This window comes from Geotrypetes seraphini, chromosome 7, assembly GCF_902459505.1.
Source record: "Geotrypetes seraphini chromosome 7, aGeoSer1.1, whole genome shotgun sequence".
NCBI lineage: Eukaryota > Metazoa > Chordata > Amphibia > Gymnophiona > Dermophiidae > Geotrypetes > Geotrypetes seraphini.
In genome coordinates this window covers 120,519,050-120,543,313 of record NC_047090.1, presented here as the reverse complement: position 1 = coordinate 120,543,313, position 24,264 = coordinate 120,519,050, and the positions used below count along the sequence as shown (strand labels likewise).

Sequence of the window (24,264 nt, the reverse complement as noted above, 5' to 3'; positions counted from 1 at the left end):
TGCCTTCTTCCCATGTCCATAGTGCCTCCCCAGTGCCTGTCCTGTGTCTTTAGTGCCCCCTTCCCATGTCCATAGTGCCCCAGTGCCTCCTCCCCATGTCCATAGTGCCCCCAGTGCCTCCTTCCCATGTCCATGGTGCCTCTGTCCTGTGTCCTTAGTACCCCCAGTGCCTCCTTCCCTTATCCATAGTACCCCCAGTGTCTGTCCTGTGTCCCTAGTGCCTCCTTCCCATGTCCATAGTGCCCCCAGTGCCTCCTTCCCATGTCCATAGTGCCTCTGTCCTGTGTCCTTAGTGCCCCCAGTGCCTCTGTCCTGTCCTTAGTGCCCCTAGTGCCTCCTTCCCTTGTCCATAGTGCCCCCAGTGCCTGTCCTGTGTCTTTAGTGCCTCCTTCCCATGTCCATAGTGCCTCTGTCGTGTGTCCTTAGTGCCCCCAGTGCCTCCTTCCCATGTCCCTAGTGCCACCAGTGCCTCCTTCCCATGTCCATAGTGCTCCCAGTGCCTGTCCTGTGTCCTTAGTGCCCCCAGTGCCTCCTTCCCATGTCCCTAGTGCCACCAGTGCCTCCTTCCCATGTCCATAGTGTTCCCAGTGCCTGTCCTGTGTCCTTAGTGCCCCCGATGCCTCCTTCTCATGTCCATAGTGCCCCCAGTGCTTGTCCTGTATCCTTAGTGCTCCCGGTGCCTCCTTCCCATGTCCATAGTGCCCCCAGTGCCTGTCCTATGTCCTGTGCCTCTTTCCTGTCTTCCCTTGCCTTTGTCCCTCCCCCAAAGCCAGCCTGCTTGCCTACCTCCTTCCTTCCCTCCAGTGCCTGATTCAACACCCCTCCCCCACGGATTCAAACCCCCCCTGCCTGCCCACCCCTCCGCCCGTGTACTGCTGCTGCCTGCCAGTCTGCCTCCCTGCTGTGCCGATTCAAACCTTGGGCCGCTGCCGCTGCTTCTTGCCTTCTTCCCGACATCAATTTTGATGTCGGAAAGGAAGTTCGGACCAGCTAGGCAGTGATTGGCTGGCCCGGAACTTCCTCTCTGACCTCAAAATTGATGTCGGGAAGAAGGCAAGAAGTGGTGGCCCAGGGTTTGAATTGGCACGGCAGGGAGGGAAAGTGATTGCCTATCCTGGTGTCCCTGCGCACAACTTCGGGAAGCTGCCCCTGAAAATGGGACATTTCGGTGTCCCGAAGCGGTGGGTCGGGACAATGGGACGTATGGTCACCTTATGTATAACCCTATTTACAGCCACCAATACCACCAATTGAAATCAGCACTTCAGGTCCCATAATGTACCAGGATAGGTTTGCAGAAACCCAGGACTGCATTTCCCTTTTGAACTGGGTAACTTGGCGGCTTTCCAGTTCTACCTATTAAGCTTCTCAATTCAAAGCATGTGCTTGCATAGTCCTAGGGTCTCCAGCTGTCCAGATTTACCTAGACACATTCTCTTTTTAGAGGACTGTCCAGGCTTTGGACTCACTCTCTCCAGTCCAACCCCCTCCCAGGGGTCAGGTTTGGCTCTCCCCTGTGTCTTCATACTTCCTCCGATGCTGCAATTTCAAAACTTTGGGCAGCTGGCAGCATTAACGACATGATCCTGCTGCTATTTGCCTGCCCTGGAAGCCCTTGCTCTGCAGCATCCCACCAGGAAAAGGAAGTGCTAAGGGGGTGGTGTAGGTTAGGGGCCAGGCTAACAGGAAGTATTGGTGCTGCAGGGTACAGTGGGTGGGGCATGAGGTGGGGTTAGGTGTCCTCTTTTTTGCTTTGACAAATATAGCAACCCTACATAGTCCCCATGTTCACTCACAAACTATTACTGCTATCATATCCACAGCTAGGCTCTGCACTTTTCCCTGGTACTTTTGGAAAGGTAAAATAATGGGTGCAGGAGGGGATCCCTGATAGGGCCCCACCCAAATATATGTTGCCTAGGGCCCAAAATAGTGTTACTCCTGCTCTGCCCTGCCTGATTCCCCCCCTTTCCTTAGTACATCAGTTGATTACTGTTCAGTTTTATTAAATTTTAAATGACTGCAGAAATTAAACCTTAACTAGTTATTCCAAGTTCTTTAAACTAGTGGTGTGAGGAGAGCATATGAGTATATTCCACCTCAAAAGTTTAAATAGACAGAGGAGTAATTTTGAAGAGAATCAGCCCCTGAGAAAACTTACCAGTGAAATGGCTGGATAGTCATCGGACTATAAGTTAAGTGCTCTTCTTTATATGAATTGTTCCTCCACATCAGAGTGAAATTTTTTTTTTACCTGTATTAAATAATGAATCCTGGTACAAGACCAATGATGAATACTTCACCCCAGTAAGGACACAAAGCACAATTTATAGTAGTGTCTTGGGTGTTTGAGGTCTTAGGTTTAATTTGAATTCTGCACCGGTTTGTTCTTATCCAGTTGCCAATTTATAAGTTGAACAAACTGGTTTTCCATTGACAGTCCTGATATTCCAACATTACTCCTCAGACAGGATATATTGTATGTTTCAATCTTATTAGGACAAAAACAAGAACATGTTGAGCCAAGGACATTCTAAACCAAATATTCTCCTGTTTAAGAAAGTATTAATAATTTGTGCACTTTGTTACACATGACCCTGTAATTTAATTCTTAATCATAGGAAAAATGACACCCAAAAGAGGATATGTGTCTCAATAGTACCTATATGATTACATTTTAGCCCATAGAAATGTAGCTGACTAATAGAAAGTACAAGCCTACATTGTGTTTAAATGGAAAGATTAGGTACTTACCTTGATAATCTTTCTAGTAAATAGGCACATAATTCTCAAACACTTGGATTGTGTATCTCTGGTTGCAAGATCCTGGGTAGATACTCATTTATATTTTTCTGCTCTGCCTCCCATCCCTCTGGGCTGTCTTGTAATATCTCAGTTCATATCAAAGCAGATGGTAGCCCTAGAGGAAAAAAACATAACAGGGAGAGGTACAGGGACTCTCCCCAAGAAACAAGTCTGTTCTGTTCATATCATAATATATAATATGAAATAATCATGAAACATCTACAGTAAACATTTAACTTTGAAATGAGGTGATACAAACAGGCCACCTACCTGAGTGCAACCTAACAATCTCAGAGTTCTGAAAGATACTCCATGGTCTCTTCACAATAGTAGTGGCTCCCCTTATCCTTGACTGTATTGGGAAATAACGTTTCTGGTAATATGGATATGTCTTGAGATAACAAGCAGGCTAATAAATATCTGACTGGGTGGACTTCCAGAATGATGTGCCTATCTACTAGAAAGAAGATTATCAAGGTAAGTACCTAATCTTTCCTTCTAGTGCAATAAGCACATCATTCTGGAACACTTGGGACATATCAAAGCAGTCCCCTAGGATCTAGGGCAGGACATAATCCTGCTAAAAGTACTGAAGATTTGAATGAGGTATCTAATTTGGCTACTACACCCACCCTATAAACTTTGTGAAAATATGGAGGTGAGACCAGGTGGCCGCTCTACAAATTTTTTCAAGGGAAACGCTCTGGACTCCACCCAGGAGGAAGTTATGTTCTTAGTGGAATGGGCCTTTATGGCCACTGGCGATTGCTTTCTGATGCCAATATATGCTGAACAGATGGCTATACGAACCCATCTAGAAATGGTCGCTTTTGAATCCAGCTGGCTAGTACCTGCTAGCACAAAGAGATAGTCCAACAGATGAAACTCATTCATCACTTCCAGATAGCGCAGCAACACTCTGCAAACATCCAGCAATTTCAGGGCTTTGTCACTCTTCTTGGACCCTGAGGGCCTGAAGGCCATACTTCCTGGTTGATATGGAAATTGGAAACTACTTTCGGCAAGAAAGAGGAAACTGTTCTCTGTAAAGCCCCCATCTCTGAAACCCTGAGAAAGGGTTCTCTGCAGGATAAAGCCTCTGCAGGATAGTTCAGACACCCGACTTGCTGATGTGACCACCACTAAAAATAGCCCTGGATACGACATTATTCCACGTAGGACTCAGCCTATCACGGGACATGGTGGGAACAGATACAGAAGCACCAGGGCATTCAGACCAGCACTTTCTGGCTCATATTTTTGACTGAAAAACCCGAGTCATTTTCTTGTTGGTCGCTGACACCATGAGGTCGAATGTCGGGTGCCCCCACCAACTCACAATGCTATTGAACACTTCCCGAGACAGAGCCCATTCTCCGGGATCCAGAGTCTACCGACTGAAGAAATCCACTTGCACATTGTCTAATCCTGCTAGATGTGCTGCTGAGAGGGCCAACAGGTGGGTCTCCGCCCACTGGAACAGCATTTGGGCCTCCAGCCATAGGGGAGAATTCTCAGTACCTCCCTGCCGATTGACACTCAGTTGCATTGTCCAAGAAAACTTGTAATGCTTTGTCCTGCAGTATGCCTCCGAGTGCCTACATTGCCAGGCAGATGGCTCTCAGCTCCAACCAGTTGATCAACCACGTGCTCTGGGCAGGAGACCAGAATCCCTGCACTAGGCAACTTTCACAGGAGATGTGAAGCAGCACTCCTAGGGATAGAGACTGTGGCTCCAGCCACCAGTTCAGACTACGATGCACCTCTGTTGTCCAAGGTAGGGGCATCTGCAATGAATCTGTTTATGCTGACCAGTGGGATAAGAATACATCCTGGAGAGTGTGTAAATGTGCCCTTGCTCAGGGGACCATGTCTATTATTACTACCATTGACACCAGCACTTGCAAGTAATGCCAAGACATCAGTGCTGGCCTGTCCCAAAACTCCCTGATTTGATATGTGAGCTTCGCTCTGCGGACTTTGGGAAGAAAAAAAATTGTTGTCTGTGTTGAAAAGGGCTCCCAGATACTCCAGGGACTGTGTCAGCTGCAAGTGGCTTTTTTGGAAGTTTATGACCCAGCCCAGGCTCTGCAGCAGCTGGACCATGCGCTCCACTGTCATGCTACTACAACCATCACCTTGGTGAAGGTCAATGGTGTTATGGCTAGTCCAAATGGAAGTGCCGACAACTGGAAGTGGTGTTCCAAAATATAGAACCTCAAGAATCTCCTGTGATCTGGAGAAATAGGGATTTGCAGATAGACCTCCATCAAATTCAGTGAGGCAAAAAATTCCCCCAGCACCATAGAAGCAATGACCGATCTTACAGTTTCCATGAGAAAACATGGTGTCTTGAGAGCTGTATTGACTGATTTCAGATCCAGGATCGGCCTCTAGTCTTCTGAGTATTATTTGGGTACAATAAAGTATATGGAGTATCTGCCTGAGTCTGATTCTTCATCCGGGATGGCTTCTATGGCTAATAGAACTACTATAATAGCCACTTTACTGTGGCTCAGACTTGGACCACCTTCTCTGGCTTCCCCGCTGGAGAATCCAGAAAAAGGTCTGGAAGGGGATGAAAGAACTCAAGCTTATATCCCTCCTGAATAATTTCCAATACCTAGCGGTCTGTTGTGATCTTCGCCCACACCTCCCAGTAAACTGACAACCTCCCTCCTATCCTTGGAAGTACAGCTCCTGACCTGGCATCAGAACTGTTTATTGGGGGGCCACTGTGGGTTGAGATCCGGAGGACTGGGGATGCTTAGCACCCCCCAAATCTCTGTCTCGAGCCCTTAAAAGATCTCTGGACTGAAGGTCCTCCTGAGTACTAGCGAAAGTGCTGACAGCCACAAAAATTAGCTTGACCTGACCCCCTAGGGGCCCTTGGTCTGCTGTCAGGTAAAGACTTTCGTTTCTTTGGATTTTGATCCTGTATACTAACCCTAAGATTGTCCACCTCATTACCAAACAGCAATTGACCCTTAAATGGCAATTTGCTCAGCGTAACTTTTGAGGATGAATCTCCCACCCAGTGTCTGATCCAGAGCATTCTATGGGCAGAAACAGCATACACAGAAACCTTGCTTAGGATTCTGAATAGATTGTACAGAGCATCTGCCATATAATCCACTCCTGACATAAACTGGGAATTCGCATTGGCATCTGCTGCCAACTTCAACCCCAACACTGTGGCTTCAAATTGTCTCTTAAGGACAAAGTCCAGCCTGCAGTCCTGTGCATCCTTCAACATCACTCCCCATTCACTGAGGAATGAGATATGCTTTGTAACCTTTGCTACCAGGGAATCTGTGAGCATCTTAGTAATGTCCAGATGGGAGGGAAGCCATGTAGTCTGAGCCTTGGTGAGATGTTCATGAGTGGGCACTGGGCAGCAGAGGCCTGAGTAGTCTATCTTTAATTCTTGGAGAATTACATTCTCCAAATGCATTGACAGCTTGAACAGCCTACGCCTAGTTGGGTCCTCTCTGAAATCCAGGGTTTTCATGTAGTCAAAACCTGACTCTCCAAGGCACAATACCAAGTCTCCAAATACTGAGGACCATGACTGGGACAGTAAAGTTATGGATACCAAATTCACTTCATCCTAGTCCTCTTCTAAATGTACCCCTACATCTTGTGCATGACTCTGCTACAGGGAAAACGTATCTTTAGAATGAATAATCCTTGGTGCTACCATCATTGTGATCCCCCAGGGGTCATTGCAACCACTGTAATTTATGTAAGCTTTGTATAATCATGCTTATAAATTCTGGAACAAACGCCAGACCAGAATGCCCAGAGGGCTCTGGCAGGCACTCCTATGGTCCACTCTTGGGATTCATGGTAGACACGTAGCTGCACTTCACCTGGGACGTCCTTTCACCAGTTCCCTGCTCTAGCTGGAATTTCTGACCTGGAACTTGATCCAAGAGGGACCCAATACCTCAGAAGAACTACAGGAGGCTAAGCCAGTGACTCCCACCCACCCCTTCACATATTGCGTGGCATGTGGAATATGGACAGTCCTCTGCTGGCCACCCATCACAAATCTGGCATAAATCCTTAGTATCCTGGCCTGAAGAGTCCATCTAGACCAATTTTGGTCTAAATTGAGGTGTTTTAAGATAGATATAAGCTTTTATTTTAAAATTGGGAAATCTAAGATGGCTGCTGCAGCAGCAACAAATTTGCACTAAAAACAGCCTGTGGAAGCTGAATAAGGGATCAAAAAAATTCAGGGAACAGGATTTCAGAGGTAGGGGACCCTGCCCCTAGCCCCAAAAATATTTAAAAATTACTTTTAAAGATTCACACCCCCCCCCCCCATTTTCTCTCATAGGCGGTCATAGCCTTACTCACTGTGCTATGCTGGTGCTAGGAGCTGCAAAAGGGCTAAAACTCCAGCCAGTGAACTTCTGCCTCAGACAAGCCAGGAAAGATAGTTTGCTTCTTCAGACCGCCCTCAGTAGAACTGGCCAGACTGAGACCTCAAACCCTCACCAATACTCATGCATAAAGCCAGGGGGAGGAAACGCAGTCAGCACTCAAGCTGTCACAGGGCCACTCAGCCTGCACTCAAGCTCTCTGCGGACAAAACCTGGAGTGAGCCATGCTCCCAAGGAAATGGTCCCTGAGCTCCTGGACTGTTAATGCAGGCTGGCCAAGCAGGCTGCCCCTTGGTATCTTCAGAGTCTGTGCTCTCTGCAGCCAGAGATGTCCTCAAGACAAGATGAAAAACCCCCAAAATTAAATTTAAAATAAACACGAGCAGAACAGACTGGCTCCACCATCTCACTTATAGAGAGTAAAATTGAGGTATTACAAGACATTTCAGAGGGATGGGAGGCAGAGCAGAAAAATGTAAATGAGGCTCTCTACACAGGATCTTGCGACCACATACACAATCCAAGTGTTCCAGAATGATGTGCATAGTGCACTAGAAATCAGTTTGGTAGATGGCTGAATGTCCATGTGTATACTCACACTGCCTATAACAGGGATATCTAACCTCAGTTTTCGCCAGGTCAGGGTTTCAGGATTTCCATAATGACTATGCATGAGATCTATCTGCATACAACGGCGGAAGTGTATGCAAATAGATCTCATGCATATTCATTGGGAAAATCCTGAAAAGCCATGTGGACTGTGGCCCTGAGGACTGAGGTTAGACATCTCTGGCCTAAGACAAGGATGCAAATTATACACTTTAGTCATGCTTGCTTTGACACTTTGATGCACATGGTTTCCTTCCAACCATACCTCTAAATGCCAGCTAGAATTCTCATCTTTTATACTCCTAAAAATATGACCATTATGAAAATCTGCATCCACTTTTAGGCAATTAAAAAAATTTGCTTAACCTACTAGAAGCATAAGAAACAGAAACATGACGGCAGATAAAGGCCAAACGGCCCATCCAGTCTGCCCATCCGCAGTAACCATTATCTCTTTCTCTCTCCAAGAGATTCCAAGTGCCTATCCCAGGCCCGTCTGAATTCAGACACAGTCTCTGTCTCCACCACCTCTTCTGGAAGACTGTTCCATGCATTTACCACCCTTTCTGTAAAAAAGTATTTTCTTTGATTACTCTGGAGCCTATCACCTCTTAACTTCATCCTATGCCCTCTCATTGCAGTTTCCTTTCAAATGAAAGAGACTCGACTCATGCGCCTTTACATTACATAGGTATTTAAACGTCTCTATCATATCTCCCCTCTCCCGCCTTTCCTCCAAAGTATACAAATTGAGATCTTTAAGTCTGTCCCCATACCCTTTATGTTGAAGACCACATACCATTTTAGTAGCCTTCCTCTGGACCAACTCCATCCTTTTTATATCTTTTTGAAGGTGTGGCCTCCAGAATTGTACACAATATTCTAAATGAGGTCTCACCAAAGTCTTATACAGGGGCATCAATACCTCCTTTTTCCTACTGTCCATGCCTCTCCATATGCAACCTAGCATCCTTCTAGCTTTCGCCGTCACCTTTTCAACCTGTTTGGCCACCTTAAGATCATCACATATAATCACACCCAAGTCCCGCTCTTCTGTCATGCACATAAGTTCTTTACCCCCTAATGTACCGTTCCCTTGGGTTTTTGCAACCCAAATGCATGATCTTACATTTCTTAGCATTAAATTTTAGCTGCCAAATTTCAGACCATTCTTCAAGCTTCACCAGGTCTTTCTTCATGTTACTCACACCATCCGATGTGTCTACTCTTTTGCAGATTTTGGTATCATCCGCAAAGAGGCAAATCTTACTCGACAACCCTTCAGCAATGTCGTTTATAAAATTGTTCAAAAGAACAGGCCCAAGAACAGAACCTTGAGGCACACCACTGGTAACATCCTTTTCCTCAGAGCAATCTCCAATGATCACTACCCCTCTGTTGCTTTCTGCTCAGCCAGTTCTTGACCCAGCCCATCACTTTGGGACCCATCCAGAGGGCACTCAGATTTTTTATTAGACGTCTGTGTGGAACACTGTCAAAGGCTTTGCTAAAATCTAAATACACCATATCTAGCGCACATCCTCTAGCTAATTCTCTGATCACTTAGTCAAAGAAATTGATCAGATTTGTTTGACAAGATCTACCTCTAGTGAATCCATATTGCCTCCGATCCTGTAATCCACAGGATTCCAGAAACTTGACCATTCTCTGTTTTAAAATTATTTCCATTAATTTGCTTACCACAGAAGTCAGACTTACTGGCCGGTAATTCCCTTTCTTCCTTACTTCCACTTTTGTGGAGAGGGACCACATCCGCTCTTCTCCAGTCTTCCGGTACCACTTCTGACTCTAGAGACTCGTTGAAAAGGTCTGTCAGCGGAGCTACCAGAACTTCCCTAAGTTCCTTCAGCACCCCAGGATGTACACCATCCTGCCCCATCGCTTTGTCTACCTTTATTTTAGCTAGCTTCTCATGAACACAACCCTCTGAAAATTGATCAGGGCCTATTACTCCTCCATCGGTCCCGCTCTTGGCACTTCAGCCGTAAACACAGAACAAAAAAATTACCTTTTTCCTAATTTACCATCATAGACCATAATGAGAAACTAGAAACTTCTACTTATTTGCTTATCCAAAAATTGGTGTAGATATAAGACCTTAGATAGGACCCTAGCATTTCAAGATGATAGGCAACAATCTTGGTTAGGTAAATGTATTCAGCAAGCTATGTTGTTTTTGGAAATGAATTAAGACCACTTTATTCAATAAGTTTATTACTTAACGAAGTTTTATTTTTGAAATTGTATTTTACAAATATTTGTATTTTTTACTGTATTATTGTAATTTGCTGATTACCCAGCTCTTTTTAATGTAAACCGCCTAGAACTTTTGGTTATGGCGATATAAAAGAATAAAGTTATTATTATTATTGTTAAGCAATTCAGCCTTTTCTTTTTCAGCTTCAACATATTCCTCCCCTTCACCTTTGAGTCTCATAATGTCACTTTTGCACTTCTTCCCACTAGGATTGATTTAGATAGGTTATCCCTGTTTTCCACATATAAAAGGTGAAGGAATGCGATAATTTACTCCAAACGTTTGGGATAATTTTTTTATTTGTCAATAAAAAAATGTATTAACCTACGATGCTAGATGAAGCCTTTCTTTTATGAATAGGTTAAAAAAAGACAATGCTTGACATGCTGTGCAGAAAACCAAAGTACCTGGGCATAGCAAAATGGATACATTTAAACAGATATTCCTTTATTCATTTTAAGTTCCTTAAAACTGACAGATCTATGTGACCCACTTGACAATCATTCCAAGAGACTGTGGCCTAGATGCACTAAGACAGTGGTCTCAAACTCATGGCCTGGAGGCCACATGCGGCCCACCAGGTATTATTTTGAGTCCCTCAGTATGTTTATCATAATCACAAAAGTAAAATAAAACAGTTTCTTGATCTTATGTCTCTTTAGCTATAAATTACAATATTATTATTTAAGACTTTATAAACTATAAATAGTTTTACCTCATGCAAAATTGTCATTTCTTTAATAAGACATTAACTATTCTTTCTGAGGCCCTTCAAGTACCTACAAATCCAAAATGTGGCCCTGCAAAGGGTTTGAGTTTGAGGCCACTGCATTAAGTGGGTCTGCACCGATCTGATTTTTTGGCTGATTCAGAAAGAGCTTTAAATGCACTAAAAAGTTTATATGCAAATGATTCACGTGGATGTTCGCTGAAATCCCCAACTCTGCTGTCTGATGATTGCTGTGAGAGCAACTCACACATGCGCAGAGCAAGCAGGGGAAGCCCGAACAGCTGAGAGGCAGGGGAAAGCCTCCTGCTTCTCAGCTATTTGGGGCAGGAAACCTTTTTTTTTAAAATGGGCAGAGATGCTGCGCGTGTTACACATGCACAATATCTGTCCATTAAAAAAGCACTCCTCCCCCCCGCTGTTGATGGCTCTCCCCAAGGGAACAACACGATGAACTGCCCTCCCACCGTGCCCATGAAAATGGCAGAAGGAATGTACACTTCCTCCTGCCATGCTGAACCCACCCTCCCTCAAAAGAAAATTGGCAGGAGGGATGCCTTCCCTGCCATGCCGACTACCCTCCCCCATGGCAGCAAACCTGCAGGAGGGATACCTACTCCCTCCTGCCACCAGATGTCACCCGAAATCCCCCCCATCCTCCAAACCCCTCCCCCAGTACCTTTTTAGAGAAGTTGGAGCAGCAAGGAAGCTCACTTCGTCCCACTTGTAGGGCCTTAGGCTTTTCTCTCCCCGGTGCATCATGTGATGCACAGGGAGGGGCCTAAGGCCCTGAATGGCTCAGACGCTTTGGGAGGGGCCTTAGGCACCTTAGCTAATCAGGGCCCTAGGCTCCTCCCACTGTATTCCAGGATACAAGCGGAAGGGCCTTATGCATGGCAGGAGGAAGTGGGCATTCCTCCTGTTGTTGTCACTTGCGCTGGGGGGGGAGATGGTTCCTGGGGCCGATTTGTGGTGCAGGTTCATTAGGAGAGCCATCATTGGCGGGGAGGGGCGTGCTTTTTTTCATGGGACATATATTGTGTGACCACTCGCTTTTTTTTGGATTACTAAATGCGATAACTGTTTTAGTGCATTGGGAAACCATGTTAGAACATCAATTACTCTATTAGTTTACATGGCATTTTAATATTAATCAGCTTATTTGCATGGTCAGATTGTGGAATGAGCAATCATGCAGAAAACCAGGTGGTGATTTGTTTTCTGTGATCGTCACTAAAGCTATTAAAACAGGTTTAGCGATGATCGCTGGCTTTAGTACATCTGGGCCTATGAACTTAAAGATTAATGTGGTGAATGTCAACCTGGGAATTATTTTTTCTCATTTTCTTTTTAATGCTTTTCACCACCAATATAAAGGCACTTACGAATAGACTAAATCAGCTTCTTTGAAAGCAAGGTAACTTCTGTCAACACTTAAATCCAAACTCAAGAGCAGGAGAGATTATGGGTCCTGCACCCACCCTACTGAGAATGACTCAGAGTCAAAGTTAAAAAGCATTAGGAAATCCATGCCTAAACTTGGTGTTTTGATTATTCTTTTATTTCTTTTGCTTAACTTTTTTCCTTTTTCTCCACTGTATTGATTTTTTTTCTTGATATATTGAGCTTATCGGATAACAATGTGGACATATTGATCACCTTTGCAAATCAGCCACTCATAAATAGGGTGAGGCAAAAAAAAAAAAAAAAAGTAATCCTCTAGAGCTTTTTTTTCTATTTTCTCAGCACCCGCTTAGAATTTCAACATGAAATTTTAAGCTTTATTTGTTGTTACTATGTTTATGCACTGAGTGAAATTATCTTTAAACATGATGAAGTTACAGACTTTTTTGCATGACCACCCAATGATTTTCATGCATTCAAAAATGTTTGCACTGTAAACGAAAGATTAGGTTCTTACTTTTGCTAATCTTCTTTCTTGTAAATCAACACTCTATTCCTAGACTAGTGGGTTATTTTCGTATGGTCACCAGCCAGCTTGTAGGGAGCTCATTATACAGAGTCTTGAGCACCTCCCTTCTTACCACAGGACTGTCCTCCAGGAATTCAGTTGTGACAAAGCAGCAGAAACACCTGCAGAGGACAAAGGCAAAGGAGAGGGATACGGGGATACTCTCAGACCAATAAGGCTAATCTACTCAAAACATGAAACCAGAACAATTGAATCAGGAACCTAAACAATAAAAGTAACAGTGCTATAAGGAGACACAGCCTGCACTGATGGAAGGGGGCGCTGGGACTAGGGGCCCCCAAGACCAAGTGCTAAACACATACGAATGGAACTCTTAGATAGGCTGGTCAATAAATCAGAAATCCAGCTTACCAGTACTTGTAAAGGCAGACAACCAGCAAATCAGCAGTGTCCAGGGTGGGTTTCAGGAATACAGTGTGGATTTACAAGAACGCAGATTAGCAAAGACCTAATCTTTCATTTTTGTACGATCCCACTCTATTCCTGGACTAATGGAAAGTAACAGAGCAGTCCAGTAGAGTCAGGGTGGGACCGATAAGCCTGCTGCCAAAACAGAGAAACCAAAAGTAGAACCCTGCTTGGCCACCACATCGATCCAGTAAAACTTGGTGAAAGTATGCAAGTAGGACCAAGTAGCAGCCCTGCAAATCTCCTTCAATAATATCACCGAGGACTCAGCCTGAGAGGAAGAAATGCCTCTGGTAGAATAAGCCTGCACCGAAAGGGGTGGGGGCTTTTTACTGGTTGCTATGTAAGCCAAGGAAATAACCATATGGATCTACCTGGAAATGGTGGCCTTGAAAGCTGGCCTTCCCTTGCGGGCAGAACCCACCAGTACAGATGGTCAAAGACACAAAACTTGTTCATGACCTCCAAGTACTGCAACAGGATCCTACGCACATTCAAGGACCACAACAGCCAGTCCTGCTCCCTTGAACTGGAGGAAATAAAGGAAGGAAGCTGGACCTCCTGATTAACGTGGAAGGCTGAGACCACTTTGGGAAGAAAGAAGGGAACAGTGCACAGAATCACGATGGAATCCGTGGTATGCCAAAAGGGATCCCGGCAGGAAAGAGTCTGAAGCTCAGAAACCTTGCAGGTGGAGATAATGGCCACCAGAAAGACAGACTTGATTGTGAGATGCATTAAGGATGCACAGTCTAGAAACTCATAAGGCGGACGAGCCAAAAAGCGAAGGACCAAGTTAAGATTCCATGACAGACAAGGCAGCCTCAGTGCAGGCTGAAACCTCAGCACACCCCTCAGAAAACTGACAACATCTGGATGAGAAGCTATGGAGCCTCTCGAAGGTTTGGGGCCTAGATGGGAAAGACCGGCAAGCTGTACCCATAGCCAGGCCATCCTAGAGGAATTCCAGAACCCATGGAATAGACAGATCATCGAATTTACAGACATACCACGCCTGATAACATCTGCAAGCTTTCGCATAGGTCACCACTGTGGACTTCTTCTTGGTATAGAGAAGGGTGTGAACTAACGCTGTATACTCAATAGCCAGACCATAAGTAATCTGGATCCTGAAGCGCAATTGGGCTCCTGCATGAGGAGACAAGAATGACAAAGGTAGGCTGAGTCCCTGGATGAGCTGCAGCTACACCAGGTTGGCGTACCACAGGCACCTCGGCCAGTCAGGCATGATGAGAATCACCCAACCCCTGTGGTTCACTATTCTTCTCAACAGCTGATCTATTGTGGGCCACAGAGGAAGGACATATAGAAAACCCTCCCTCAACCAGGGTTGAACCAGAGCATTGAGAAACTCGTTGCTGGCCTCATGATGGCGGATGAAAATCCGGTCCGCTTTCTTGTTGGCCACTGACGCCATGAGGTAAAATGTGAGACGTCACCAGCATTCCACAATGCAGTCGAATGCCCTATGGGACAGAGACTACACTCTGGGGTTGAGTCTGACAACTGAGAAAATCTGCCCGGACGTTGTCCACTCTGGCCACATGTGCAGCTGAAAGCACCATGAGGTGTTTCTCCACCCACTGGAAAAGAAGCTGGGCCTCCATGTTCAGGGAGGCGCTTCTGGTGCCGCCCTGGTGATTGATGTAGGCCACCACAGTGGCATTGTCTGAGAAGATGTGGATGGCTCAATGCTACAGACAAGCCTTGAAGTGGAGAAGAGCCAGTCAGATTGCCCGAAGCCCAGGCAATTGATCAACCACTTCTGCTCGAAGAGCAGTTGAACGACTTGGCGAATAGCCCGAAGCCCCTCGGAATCTGGTGGTGCCCTGATCAGCCAGTTGTCCAGATACAGGTGCTCTAGGGACTCCTAAGGAGTGCAGATGAGTTGCCACCACTACCACCATTACCTTGGTGAAGGTTCTGGGCACCATCGCCAACTTGAAGGGCAGCGCTGCAAACTGACAGTGCTGCTGCAGAACATGGAATCTCAGGTACTTCCTATGTTCTGGATAGATGGGAATGTGGAGATATGCCTCTGTCAGATCCAGGGAAGTTAATTCCCCTGGCGCAACTGAGGCGATCACCGAATGCACAGTCTCCATCCAGAAACGAGGCACTCTCAGTGCTGAATTGACCAATTGAGGTCCAGGATCGGTCTCTAGTCATCAGAGCCTCTCTTTGGCACAGTGAAGTATATTGAGTATCAGCAGGAGCCAAAGTTGTGCACAGGGATGGACTCTATAGCTGCAGTGTCCAGCAGCCTGCGGACAGTGGCTTCCATTCGGGTCACCTTACTGGCCTCCTTGTGGGGGAATCCAGAAAATAATCCACCAAGGGGCCATGCAACTTGAGCTTGTAGTCGTCCTAAAGAACCTCTAGGATCCAACGGTTCGAGGTGATAGCCTGTCATTCCACCCAAAAGGCAGCGAGCCGCCCCCCCCCCCCCGATATGCGGAGGAGCAGCAAGTGGCCTGGCGTTAAAATTGCTTCTTAGAAGTCGCTGCAGGACGGCTCCCTGTTGACAGCTGGCGCTCTGTACTAAACCTCTGCTTTGCAGACTGGAAAGATCGCTGCCCAGAGAAGCCACCAAAGTATTAATGGGAACATCTGAAGGGACAAAAGCTAGTGCATCCCGACCCCCCCAGGAGGGTTAGGGCCTGATATCTGGCGAGGATTTAGTCTTGCGGTCCTGCACACTCGCCAAAACCAATAGGAGGAAATATTTTTTCACTCAGAGAATAGTTAAGCTCTGGAACTTGTTGCCAGAGGTTGTGATAAAGGTGGATAGTGTAGCTGGCTTTAAGAAAGGTTTGGACAAATACCTGGAGGAAAAGTCCATAGTCTAGTAAGACATGGGGGAAGACTCTGCTTGCCCTGGATCGGTAGCATGGAATGTTGCTACTCTTTGGGGTTTGGCCAGGTACTAGTGACCTGGATTGGCCACCATAAGAACAGGCTACTGGGCTTGATGGACCATTGGTTTGACCCAGTAAGGCTATTCTTATGTTCATCCAGACCCTTGCCTAACAGAAGTTACACCTTAAAAGGTAACCGGCTTAAGATGGCCTTCAAAAACAAATCACCGGACCACTGCCAGATCCATAACATCTTCCACACCGAAACTAAATAGGCTTACAGTTTTCCAGACTTTGAACATGTCATACAGGGCATCTGCCATATAGTCCACCCCTGAGATTAGAAAGGTGATATCCCAGATCATAATAGTGTCCGGATTGTGACGGAGCTTATAATGACATGACCTGACCACAAATGAAAAGACCATCGCTGCCTTCAGACACGTAGCTACTGAATCAAAGACACACTTGAGGATAAAATCCACTCTGTGGTCCTGAACATCTTTCAACATCACCATCCCCATCACTGGGGAGAGACTTGCATTTAGTAACCTGTGCTACCAAGGAATCAACTTTTGGAGATATAAAATGCTGGTTAAAGGCATCAACCATTGGATAAAGCCGAGTTGTGGCTCTGGCACATTTCAAGGGGTCCTCGGGCACCTCTCAAATGTCTGTAAACATCTTGACTATGTCTGGATGATCAGGAAAAGAGGCCACCTGCAGTCTCTTATTACTCATAAGAAAGCATTCAGCGGCGACAGATGGAGCAACCTCCAGCTTCAACTCCTGGAAGGACTCAGAAATCAAATCAACCAGATGAGCAGGTTTAAAAAATCTCCTCACCCAGATCCAGGGGTCCACTTCGATCTGATATTGGAGTTCTGTGAGGGGTGCAACATCCCCCAATGGTGATAGAGCCAGCCTGTGTACGTGAAAGCATGGTCAGGGTGTCAACTGCTGGCACACTAGCTTTAGCCGCTATGGGAAAGTCAGGCACAAACCCTGCATCCTGGGAAGGAGAGACCCTCTCAACAGGCAAGGATGCCTGCAGAGGGGCAGCTGGCATCAGTTTCTTTGCTAAATAAGCCTGATACATCATGTTAATAAATTTAGGGGAAAACCCATCATCCATAGCAGGAGTCGACTCCTGTGAACCCTTCTTAGCATGCTTGGAGGACTTATGAGGTTTGGCCGACGAAGCACGACTGTGCATAGTGGGAATGACAACTGTGCTATCCTTGGGGCCTGCGGTTGACTTTTTCAGGTTTCCCTAGCCAGAATCAGGGCCCCCTTCAGAGGTCGAGGGTACTTGGGCCGCTGAAATTTCACCCCTTCTCATGCTGCAGCGCATATGCAACATGGCCACCCTCCAGATAGCCATCCACCACAAATAAGGCATGAATCCGACGTACCCTGCCTTGAGAAATTCATCTGAGTGGTTTTCTTGCAAAACCAAAACTCATAAAGGCAAAAAATAACTTTAAATTCCAATTAAGAAAAATCCAAGACGGCCATCAAAAGAAAATCTCTCAGGAAAAGCACAAGAAACCTCCCTCCTCCAAAGTGGCGATTTTAGGATTTTAGGGGTGGGGACCAGGGCTAACTCCCAAACTGCCCAAAAACCATTTTTAAGGACCCCCACCAAATTGCTGAGATAGACTGTCAGCTCTGTACTTGATGTGCCATGAAGTGCTGGATATTTGCTGCAAAGGAAGCTGAAACAGCTAACAGGGAGATCCTCTGCAAGCATAAAAACTGAACTGCTGATCTTCTGTCTGCCCCACTGGCCCGATACCAATGGTCAGAAACCACTTCACCACCAGATACCCATGTGATTGCAAAACTCTGACACAATGACACATTGTTAATTGTATCATTTGAATTACGTTATTTTACTGTGTTTTAGCTTGAACATTTTAACACACGAAAATCACTAAAATGTCAGCAACATTAACATAGCTTAAGATAATTAAATGTTGTTTAACAGTAATATGCAAGAAAGATGACTAAATAAGTAAATAAAATTTCTCATTGAAATTCAAAGTGGTTGCTGAGAAAATGGCAAAAAATTGTAGGAGGGTTGTTTTTTTTCCTGCCTTACCTTGTGTAGCCAGTTATCAGGTAAAATATTTATCATGTGAATGTGGTATTTTCTCAACATTAGTAAAAGATGAGATAGTTAAAACTCTCTCCCATTTTTAAGTATGATAAAAGAAAATTGCCCACACTATCCAGTGAATAGAAACAATGGGATTCAGAATACTCTCAGAGGCAAAAGATATTATTTGCCAATGTCTCCAGTGACATCTCTCTGGCCAAACCAAGGATAGATCAACAACCAATCTTTGACCTATTCACTGCTTTCAACACTATAAATCCCAATCTACTCTTTGATACTTTGTTTTTGCTTGCATTTTAGGACTCTTCTTTCTTGGTTTTCTTCTCTTTTCTCCCATCACAACTTTAGTGGATGCTCTGTTGGATCCTTTTCCTTCCCTATCCCATTATTGAATGTACCTCAGAGCTCTGTATTGGGACCTCTTCTCTTTTTTTTCTTTACTTGTTCCTTTGTTGGTACTGCAAACTTGGGAGGGTATCAGAGCATCTCTATGTTAATGACTCCAGGTCTCTTTATTTCAGAAATCCAGTCCCAAATATTAACTTGCTTATCTGACATTTGCCACCAGGATGTCCCACTGCCATTTGAAACTTAACATGGTCAAAGCAGTTACTTTTATAATCTTTCTCTAAATCCACCTCCTGTCCCACTACAGTCTTAACTTCAGGGTTGTCTTTAAATCTTTCTTTACCCACATCCAACACACTTCTAAAACCTGTCATGTCTTTATATCACCACCAAAATCCATCCCTTCCTTTCATACTGTATAAACTCGAATATAAACCAATCCGATTATAAACTGAGGTAACCTCTCTCTCCAAAAAAGGGGGAAAACAGTTCATTCAAATATAAACTGGGGGGATTATATCAATTGCTCTGCCTTGCACCCAGCCCTCCTTCCCTCCCTGCCCAGCTCTGCACCCAGCCTCTGATGCCCACTGTAGGCCTCCCTTAAGCCCTGGTGGTCCAGCGGTAAGCTGGGACAGGAGCGATCCTTCCTGCATCCTGTCCTGGCCAACTGTTAACCACCCCTCCTGGATCCCTTTTTTTGGTCCAAAAATATCTGTTTATATTTGAGTAAATACAGTACTATGAAACCCTTATATATTCATCACTTCCCATTTAGACTACTGCAACTTACTCCTCATAGATTTCCCACTGACCTCTCCTAATCTATTTAAAATTAAACTGCACGGCTCATCTTTCACCAGGAACATTACACTCACATAACCACTCTTCTCAAGTTATTTCTTTATCTCCCTATCCATTCCTATATTCAAGCTTGTCTTACGTACCTACAAGTACATTTATTCTGTAGCTCCTCATCACTTCTCTCTTATTTCTCCCTAAGCCCCTCCTCCTGAGCCTTACTCATCTGGCTAAGTCATGTCTAAATTAGATTGTAAGCTCTTCTGAGGGACTCTCTATTGTATGTTAAAATGTACAGTGCTGTGTAAGCCTTTCAGCACTTTAGAAATAATAAATAGTAGTAGTATTAACATTAATATCTGTGTCATCCTCCTCAGCTACCACCACTAGATTCTGTTCTTTCAATTGTGCTGCACAACATGCCCAGAATAAACATTCTTGAATTATGAGGCATTGACTCTTCTCTGGCACTATTCAAAACCAGCCTTAAAAGTCCATCTTTTTGAATCTGCATTTAAGCCTTAACCCTGGTTGTTTTTAACCATTTCCCTAAAATAATTAAGGAATTTAATTTAGTATTTGTTCTGGCTGTATGTTTTTCTTGAATGGATTGTAAGATTGTTAACCGCATAGAACTTCCATGGTAATGCGGTATACAAAAATAAAGTTATTATTATTATTATTATTATCTATAGAGATTGGAATCTTCTGTGTGTGTCATGTGCTATGTACAGAAATGATTAGTATTAGTTCTGTAGAATGCAGGCTTCACCCAATCTTTCCTACATTAATTTCAGGGCTCCATCCTCTTTCAGAAAGCAACATCATAGAGAAAGAAAACAAAATTCCTAGAATTTCTTTAAACAAAAAAAAAAAAAAACTTGCACAATTTATTAAATTGTTAAATTAAGAAGACAGAACGCTGAATATAGAAGAGTCACTATTGCCTTCATGCCCATGCTATGTATTAGATTCTTCTTCATCTTCCCGTTGCATCTGCTCAATCAGCTGCTGCCTCTCTGCTGCTTGCCGCATTCGCATCATAACCAGACTTTCATAGTCACGTTCTGAGCGCACAGAACCCTAGGGGGAATACAAATTATTATTCAGTATGGAGTAGCACTGGAAATAGTTGCTTGAACTAACCATATGATTGATTATTAAACCTCTAAACCAGTACTCAATCCTTTTGGGAATGACCCCATGACCACAGCTAAACAAAATTACGTGACCTTCAAAGGCTGCAAAACAATGAGGCACTGTGGAGAGCCCACCCAGATCATGACCCCAAACATAGGTTTTGTGACCCCATTTGGGGGTCATGATCCACAGTTTAGAAAGCTCTGCTGTAAAATACTCTGAACTATACTCAGATACAACAGGTAAAGATCAGTCCACTTGACAGTGCTGTGCACGGACATGAAAAGGAGCTGGGTCTGCTTTCCAGACAAGGCCTCTGCTCCCTGAACCAGCCAATTCTCTCGCTCCTGGGAAGGAGGGAATTAAACTCATTGTTCAGTTGTGATACCCAAATGCTATCCTTAGAGTCCACAATAGTTGAGTTCCAAAGGGGACTGGGACCTTGGCTCAGAACTCCTATTTCTAAGGGTCTGAGCTGGAGAGGTATATAAAAATAAAGGAAAACCCTATGACACCTGTGATGCTGGGCTAGAAGCATAATGGAGCAGAAAAAAACAACGCTGGTCAAAAGAATGACAACAGCAGATTTGGATAGTAAATTCAGAGCAGATCAGCTTATCATTGCAAATATTTTTCTCCAACACATAAGCGTCTTAAAATGTAAATCTGGTGTCATCTGTGTAACATACTTTGCCTCCTCTTTTAATTTCCACCCCTGGATCACATGGAATCTAATTTTTTGGTGACACAAATATATTTCCAACATGTGTGAAATTATCAGAGTTGTGCAAGTAATACATTACTGAGTTACATCTTATGGCTTATTATAATTTAATATACTATCTGTCCTGAGGAGATAAAGCAGTGAACAATAGATGCAAAATCTAAATCTGAGAGGAAAGAATACCAATTGTCAAATGAAAGGAAGTAAACTGAAGGAAAGGGTAAGAAAAGTAATAGTAGCAGTAATATGTTACTGACAATATATCACTCGGAATATATTACTTTTAAAAGAATGAAAAACTACTAGTGAATAAGTTACATTCCAAAAGTAACAGTCACTAGTTTAATTAGGAAACAGGAATATTTTAGAGTTACTAATCTAGGTAGGTTACTGTGAAAAATAATGTTTTAAGCCTAAATAAACTTATCTTAATGATATAGTAATTGGGGCTCCAATTACTATATCATTAAGATAAGTTTATTTAGGTTCAAAACCTCACAATATAAAACGAATAATGAATATTTAAATATTGTGGCCTGGGGAGGCTGGCTACTGTTAACTCAAGCTTTACATGAAATATGATGCTTGAGTGTAGCCACTGAGGTCACTGTAAAAGTGCATATTAATCGCTGTTTAAAGAGAACTATAAATGATTTAGAAGGAAAAAAAAAAGGGAAATGGATTGAAATAATCATTTTCTTAGTTTGAATAGTGAATGAGAGTGTGGCAATTGTTTACTTTCGTTTATATACACATCCTCCCTCCGAATCCGTGGTTTCAGCATCCGTGGATTCGGTTATTCGCGATTTTTAAACATAAAAAACTTTTAATTTTTTGGGCTATTTTAAGCCCCCCCTTAAGCCTTACCTGGTAGTCTAGCAGGTTTTTGGGGCAGGAGCGATTTTCCCATGCTCCTGCCCTGTTCAGATCGCTCATAGGAAATGGCTGCCTTGAGCTCCCGTCATAGTCTTGAGAGACTATGGGAGCTCAAGGCAGCCATTTCCTATGAGCGACCTGCACGGGGCAGGAGTGTGGGAAGATCGCTCCTGCCCCAAAAACCCGCTAGACCACCAGGTAAGGCTTAAGGGGGGGGGGCTTACAGGGCTTAAAATAGCCAGGGGGAAGCGGGGGTTAGGGGAAGAACCGGCCTGAATATTATTCATGGTTTTTTTAATATTTGTGGGCTGGCTCTGCCCCTAACCCCCGTGGATACGGAGGGAGAAGTGCACTGCTTTCACTCAGAAGAAAAAATGTTCTCTATATTAGTTAAGGCCAGAATATATCCTGAAAATATAACAAACATATTAAACACTGCCATTAAGCAGTGTTTAATATCAAAACAATCATGCCAAACAGAAACATTTATGGAGCTCAAGTATTACCCTAATGTGATACAGCAATAAATTATTCTATATACTCTGAAGGTCTGACTGACATCCAAATTTCATTCTGGACTCAAACTTTCCGAATGAGACTGTAGGCAGGCACAGGAGATAGGTGTATCATTCTGGAGCTCCACCCTGTCAGCTATCTACTAGAAAAGATATTAGCAATGTGTGACAAAAGGTGTGTCATCCTGGACAGAAGGGGAGTACAAAAGCAGTCCCAGAAACCTAGGGTGGGACCACTTCGCTGGCTCATAACACTGATGACACAAAGGCAGAGTCCTCCTTTGCCACTACATTCACTCTGTAAAACTTGGAAAATGTATGTAGAATGGACCAAGTTGCTGCCCTACAAATCTCCTCGGAAGAGACCGCCAGAGCTTCTGCCCATGAAGAAGCCATGCATCTAGTTGCAGTGTTCTCCTCAGAATTTTTTTCCAGCCGGGTGGCATGAAAAAGTAGCCGGATGGGGCGGGATGCGGAAATTTGGTGCTTAGAATAGGGTCATTAAATCTAGTGGCGTACCTAGTATATATATATGACAGCCAGTTCTGATCACTTTAACAACCCCCTCCTCAATATAAAAAAAGTTATTTTTAGTAATAATACATAAGTCACACAATAAGGATGCACCTAGGAAAAGGCAGCATCTTAAACACTGCAGTGAGCACTAGAACACCAACAAACACATTGTAAAACTAAACAAGCCAGATCCTGCACAGTCAATTGATCCTGTACAGTCAATACTAAAAGAAAACCATGTCCTTTTCATACACACTTGCCCAATATGGAATAATCACAAACTAAAAATAGAAATATGTAGACAAAAAAAACTGAACTGCCAAGAAACCAGACTCTACATACAATGCAATACCACAGAAACATTGACACATGTCCCCTAATACTGTGCAAAATATAAAGACAGTAGATATAAATTTGAAAAAGGTGATACATAACAATCACCACTTTACAAATTAACAAATATAAATAAAACAAATAATGAGAAATAAGAAAATACCATTTTATTGGACTAATCCATTTTTCAATTAGGTTTCAGAGGCCAAATGTTTCTTCTAAAGAGTACAGTATACTGCTGTTATGGTATCCTGTCCTGACCTGAGCAAAGGGGTTTAGTCCAGAAAAAACTGCCTTATTTTCATTTCCTATTTATAAACTTTTATCAATACAGTTACAATACTACTTGATTCTAAGTAAAGCAACAAAAAAAATTATTCCTACCTTTTGTCATTTCTGCTTTAATCATATTCTCTTCGCTCTTTTCTTTCTATTCAGCGTTTGTCCTCTCTCTCTTCCATGCAACATCTGCCTTCTCTCTTTGCCCCTTCCACCCAGCCTCTGCCCTCTCTCTCTCTACCCCTTCCATCCACTGTTCACTCTCTCTCTCTTCCATATGGCATCTTCCCTCTTTCTATGTCCCTTCAATAAACTGTATATCCTGTACCCTTTCTCTCCTTTGTACATGATTCATTTCAGCTTCACCTCCTCCCCTGTACTCTGGCATCTCTCTCTTCTCCTTTCCTTCCTTTCTTCCCACTCAACCCCATGATTTGGCATCTCTATCCCCTTCCCTCCCCCATGTCCTGGCATCTCTCTCCTCTCCCTCTCTTCTATCTCTGCCTCCCTCTCCATGGCC

General features: G+C 44.0%; 2 protein-coding genes across 3 annotated transcripts in view; one reads left to right on the top strand and one right to left on the bottom strand.

Annotated features, from left to right (window-relative positions):
- GCHFR (GTP cyclohydrolase I feedback regulator) overlaps positions 1-24,264 on the top strand; it is an 84,614-nt gene that overhangs the window by 28,418 nt on the left and 31,932 nt on the right. The gene's annotated exons all lie outside the window — the stretch shown is intronic.
- DNAJC17 (DnaJ heat shock protein family (Hsp40) member C17) overlaps positions 16,152-24,264 on the bottom strand; it is a 130,714-nt gene continuing 122,601 nt past the window's right edge. For both annotated transcript variants that reach the window (XM_033951593.1, XM_033951592.1), the window contains one exon: positions 16,152-20,444. In XM_033951593.1, the coding sequence (XP_033807484.1) occupies positions 20,322-20,444 (123 nt within the window). In that variant the 3' untranslated portion in view covers positions 16,152-20,321. The remainder of the gene's footprint in view (positions 20,445-24,264) is intronic.